The following is a 5,864-nucleotide window of genomic DNA, read 5'->3' as shown; positions in this document are numbered from 1 at the left end:
TGAATACCGCGCGGCGGTACGTCAGATATCCCGGACGGCCCGTGCCGAACGTGCCCGGAGCACGAGGAGTCCCGCGCCGCCGCGGCCCGCGCTGCCACGCCGCGCCGTGCCCCCGCAGCACGGTGTGCAGGTGGGGGACTCGGGGCGACAAGGAGCGCGTCGGGGCCTTCAAGTAGCGGCACGTTGCAGGGGACGGGCTCAGTTCAGAGACAGCTCTCATCGACGTCAAGCAACCTAGCCATGAAGAAGTCACTCACGGTGAGCATATTACACGCTATAAACCACGTGTCCCACTTTTCATGTGTCGGACAACTTGGGGTTTATTTTTGATTGCCACATTTTGATGTCCTACGGGAAGGCTTTGCAGTGGCCTGGTCTGAATGCCACCCACCCAACTCCACGTGCTGACAGGCCTACACTGTGAACAAAAAAGAACCGATGCAATTGAGAACATTATGGCTACACGATTTATTTTTTTTAATAATTAGCTATGTCCGGCCATGTCGCAAAAAGGCTATCTGGCTCAAAAGGTAGCTGGATAATAATTTTAACTATGCAACTAAACATCGCAAAATTATTAGTTATTAGTTACACACGAACATAGTAATCTTTCAGATGGCTACTGGTTTAGCTATAACGGCTATGATATTCTCAGTTTCATCACAATGATGCAGTGTACTTACCGGATTTTTTGCTCTCCCGACAGGCAGCCGCCCTGGCCCTTTTCGTCCTGGTGTCGCTGGCACAACAGGACGCGGCCGTGGCCAAGGACCCCTGCAGCAAGGACTGGCTCCGGTACATGGTGGTGCAGCAATGTGGAGGCATGGACAAGCGGCACCTGGACCGTAGGAAGCCATTAGCGCCGACCTCGGTAAGTTACAGGCTTCAGCTCGGCTGAAATTTTGCCTTAATTAATGAACTCCGACTTTAGTGCAAATAAGATTCAAGATTCTGTGGAAGCCGCGATACAACTCGCTAGTCACAGCGCATTTCTCTTACCAACACTCGTTCTTGTCTCAGCTCCAGGAGATCCTGAAGGAGGTGGACCTGGAGTACGAGCGGTGGCGCCTAGGCACCGAAGGACAGTTCGATGACGGCGAAAAGAACGGCGAGGACGTCCTACTGCCTGCCATCTCAGAGAACCGAGTTAGTCTGAACGACACGAGCGACAAACTAGAGGGCGCAAGGCCGACCGAGGTTGCGCTGACCTCTAAGAGTTTCTTCAGGAGGCTGTTCGAGCATCCAGGTAAGTGCTTCATCAACCAAATAAAGTAAAAAGTCATGTAGAGTTGCGACCTGCACTCTAATGGGGAAGGACAATTTTGTTTCCAGCAGAGATGTGTTCTTAAGCACATGCACATTTGAATCGGCAAAGTTTTACCTAGCCTTGGTACAATTACAGTAATGTTTTGGTGTATGTCTTGTCTAGACACAAATTTGCATCTGATTGGGATGTGTTTAAAATAACACATCCTCGCTGGATACTTAATTGCCTTTTCCCATTTACAGTCGTGCAATTCTCAATAATTAGTATTTCAATGTAAAATTGTTAGTGCTGCTCACCTTTTCACACCCGAAGAGTTGCTTATGTCGGGCTGTCTGTCCTGCAGGCGACGTCCTGGCTGAGGCGATGGGGCTTGTCTCCAGGGAGCCCAGCAACAGGAAGCTGCTGAGGAGGAGAGCAATGATGAACGGCATCAGCAAGTGCTGCTCCGAAGACTGCGACCCCGAGGACTTCGAGGGGGCTTGTTACTGACAAACGACTGTTTAGATTATGCTTAAATTATTCTTAGAATTATAGACATATTTTTTTTTACACAGAAAATAGTTGATATTACGAGAGGGGCCATTTTTATTAAAAGGTACACCGCGTACCCGATTTTTAACTCGCGCGCTGTTATCACACTCTCTCTCCTACAAGCCCCCCCTACAGCTCGTTGACGAGTCCGAGCAGGCCATGGGCGGACACACCCCCCAGCCTGGCGCCCTTTGACAGTGCTGACACACGCACCGCCCCAGTGTCCGTCACCTGTGACCTGCGGACATGCGTCATGTCGCCCCATGTGCGCACCTCCCTCTGTCCGCTACCCTCCAGCCTCCCGGTCTACACTTCCGCACGCAGCCCATCTGCTTCCGGTTCCTCTTCCTAGCGTTTCTGCGCACCCAAAGAAACACGCATCTTTATATAATTTTTGCTAGCCCAATATAATAACTTTCAATGCCAGTATTATTTCTCTTTCTATCGCTCACAATCGAACATCACTCGCTGTCTCTCCTCTCTCTCTCGCGAAGTGCTGACAGGGCGTGATGGATGCGGGAGGGGTGCGGGCAGGGCGTAGCCGGCTGAGGTTAGTTACATGACGTGTCGTTGCACGGCAGTGATTGCGCATCAGTCCGTCTGTCCGCCTCGCAGTGTGTAGGTCCAGCCCCGCCCCGCCACGCACCGAACGCCTTTCCTCCCCCCAAGGAGAAGGAACACCCCCGGCGGGACGCACATGGCGCCGGACAACAATGATATTCAATTCCCCGCCATCACCACACAATTTCTTCGCCGACAGAATCCCCTCTCGTGCCCCTGCTCTTTCTCTTTCTCTCTCTCTCTCTCTCTCTCTCTCTCTCTGTCCGGCCGAGCGGCCACATATTGCACTGCTGGCCACCCCTTTTACCGCACTGCACCTGCGCGCCAAGAAAGGACGACATGATCCCGTTATTAACATATCAGCCCTTTGCAGTCAGCGTGCTGCTGGTCGGCACTGCCAAAAGATGCAGCTCGCACTTCCCCAATCAGTGGAAAAAGAAAATGAATCGTTAAATAAAATGACGCGACGCGTTCAGAGAAACAGAGCACCGTATAAGAGCGCCCTTGCTTGCTGTACGCCTGCTGTACTCTTGCAGCTCCTGCAGCCTGCACGCCGGCCGTCCCGCGGCGCACGCCGGCGGTTGGGTGGCCTACCTCTACGGGGCTCCCCCACGGCCGCGCAGAGCCGAGCTGCGCCGCCTCGAGCCTCGAGCTTGACCGCCGCGCCGCCGGCACTTGGCACTCCCTCCGGCGGGCCGCGGCATCATTTTCATATTCGTCCACGACGTCCGCGCGTCCGCAAAGTGAATCCCAATGCGGCCCCCTCCCTCGCTCTTCCCTTGACCGGCTCAGGCGGAGCAGCGGCTTTGCCTGCGCGCTGGCCCCACGCCGCCACAACTTGCCAACTTATATTGCTTACATTTGCAGCTCAGATCGAGGCGGCCTGGCCCGCCTGCTGAGCCCCGCAGACCTTCCTTGCCTGTGTTTTTTCGCCCATTTCGCCGGAAAGGGGTCGTTGTATTGATACAACCGCTGTATCGCTAGACCGCTGTGCGAGAGGAGGGGGGGGCGAGAGAGCGAGCGAGCGAGCGAGAGAGAGAGAGAGAGAGGAGAGTAGAGATGTCCACCTCACTCGCACCCCCGGGCCCGGGCTCAGTCGTTCCTCGGGGAGGCCTCGGTCACCGCGGAGAGGGACAACAAACAAACGACGCGTCCCCGCGGGTCGCGGCCGGCTGGCCCGGCGATCCGCGACAGAAATCCGCGACGCACATTCGGCGCGGCCGGCGGTCGTCTCGCTCATCTTCGAGGCGCCATCAACGCGGTCGCGATAAAGTAAAGGGTTGCGCGAGCAGCGCGTCGCCCACCCCCTCGACATCAGGTGGCCGCGGCCGGCCGGGGGAGGGGGAGGGCAAGTACCGGGGGCGGGACGGCCAGCGACGGAGGCCGGCGGAGCGCATTGGGTTAACCCTTGCGCCGTAATTTGATTAATGAAATGAGTCGAGCGTCGGTTTCATATCTCGTCTCATTCTCGACGCCGCCCAAAACCCGTCGCTTCAACCGTCTCTCTTGCGCTCTCTCTCTGCGTCTGTCTCTCTTCCTCTTCACCATCCGTCTCGCTCGACACATTTACGAGCGCGGCAGGGACGAAGAGTGGAGAATAATTAAAAGAGATTAAAAGTGGCGCCTAAAGTGAGTTTTATAGCGATGCTGGCGCTGGCGTCACTACTTCTTTGCTGCGCGAGAGGCCGGAGGAGGAAAGGATTCAGGCAAATTGAGAGACAGAAGGCAGAAGAGACCCGCGCAGCCGAGCAGCACGGCTGCTAAGGGGCTCCAGAGGACATAGGTCACACAGGTCACTCTCTAGCACGGCTGCCAGAAGGTGTAATGGCAGGGGCACAGTGAGAGAGCGACCGGGAGCGAGAGAGAGAGAGGGAGGGAGAGAGACCACCACAGCAGCAGCGGGGGATTATGAGAACCAGGTCAATTTCTAGTGAAGCTGGCCAAATGTATGGGGAGAGGAGAGAGAAGTGGGGGAGAGAGTTAGGGTGAGCGGGAGAGAGAAGGGGAGAGCAAGGGAGGAGCAGGAGGACGGGAACGAGAGGGTGAAAATTCGGTCACGGCCCATGACGCCACGGGGTAGGATAAACACGCGATCGGAGTTACAATTGAATCGCTATTATTTAATTTGGCCACCGTACGGAGTACTCCCAGCAGAGCATCCGAGAGAGAGAGAGATAGTAAAAGAGCTATGAAGGGGTGGCGGTCCGCGGAGCGTGTCGAAATACAAGCGGGCAGGCGCTACCCCGCGGGGTGCGTTGCTAAAGAGAGTTCAACTTGCTCCTCTCCCCCTCCCCCCCCCCTTTTTTCGAACTAACAATCAGTGATTGCACTTTTGTAGTGTGGTTCACACATAGGTGCTATCTTACAGCGAATAATTAATGGATATATTAAGAGCAAGAGAAAAAGTCCGATTAGCCCAAGTTAACGACTCTATACTGATCCGTAATTGTAGACATAATACGTGGAGTCAACTGCTGGCAATGTCAACTAAATCCAACTAAATAATCGCGTGGGCATAAAAAATAAAATATTTTGTCCATAAAGAAAATTGCCATTTGCCTCATATGGCAACGACACTTGTCGCGTCTTGAGTAATTGTCCAAGCATTAAAAAAGGGAGAAATAAAAGCAAAAAAACAAAACAACGACCCACGCCTTATTATTCCGAGAGGCAGGCAATGAGAGATAACACTACTAACTTGGCAATGCAACATAAGAAAAAAAAATGGAATAAAAAATAATCTGGCGCTATAAAAACTGGCGAGCCGCTCTGCTTCGCCAAAGGAAATGCCTGTTTATGTGGCGCGCACGTTGTTTCTAAAGACATATAAATTAGAATCGAAGATTACGCTCGCTTTTATTATTAATATGCCCGTGGGGTGCCCTCGTGTGGGTGCGAGAGAGAGGGGTGGGGGGTGGGGGTGCGCGCTGGGCCGACAGCCACCGCCGAGTCCATTTGCCCTACCACGCCCTCTCCCTTTTTTCCAACCTCTCTCTCCCTCTCCCTCACACCCCCTCCGAGTTTTGTTTCAGTTTTTTACGATTTCCTCTCACTTAGCCATTTTTTATCGCCTCCTCCCTCGCACCGTATCCTTTTCATTTGGGCGCGCCAATCCGCTTCCTCCTTAACACGTCGGCACCAAGTGGTGTGATTCGGTGATTATTCATCGAAGAGAGAGAGAGAGAGAGAGAGAGAGAGAGAGAGAGAGAGAGAGAGAAAGAGGACCTGCAAGCCGGCGCAATAACGCGAAAAAATTGGAGCGGCAAAACGGAGACAGGAGGGCGACATTGAAAAATATTGAAGCAGGCGCGCGGGGACTCACTGATTGGGGGGCCTAACACGGCACACCAGGCGGGGTGCGCAGACGAACGCACACACACACGACCATCTCTCTGAGAGACATACACACCGTCGCCCGTTAAACCATTGAGGCAAAGCAGAGCCACGTACGTTTTGCGGACTGGGCAAATATTTGACCAGGTCGCTGCTTGCGATGAGGCAGGGC

The 5,864-nt window shown here is 54.0% G+C and overlaps 1 protein-coding gene across 1 annotated transcript; it reads left to right on the top strand.

The window, feature by feature from the left end:
- Positions 1 to 1,886, top strand: LOC113216070 (uncharacterized). The gene is made up of 4 exons (XM_026435772.2): positions 1 to 258; positions 707 to 871; positions 1,021 to 1,246; positions 1,611 to 1,886. The coding sequence occupies exons 1-4, from the start codon at positions 241 to 243 to the stop codon at positions 1,754 to 1,756; spliced, it is 555 nt and encodes a 184-aa protein (XP_026291557.1). The 5' UTR covers positions 1 to 240; the 3' UTR covers positions 1,757 to 1,886.
- Positions 1,887 to 5,864: the final 3,978 nt, after the last annotated feature.

Source organism: Frankliniella occidentalis, unplaced genomic scaffold, assembly GCF_000697945.3.
Source record: "Frankliniella occidentalis isolate FOCC.00 unplaced genomic scaffold, Focc_3.1 Scaffold158, whole genome shotgun sequence".
Lineage (NCBI taxonomy): Eukaryota > Metazoa > Arthropoda > Insecta > Thysanoptera > Thripidae > Frankliniella > Frankliniella occidentalis.
The sequence above is the reverse complement of the archived record's forward strand: the minus strand, read 5'-3'. Positions and strand labels throughout refer to the sequence as shown.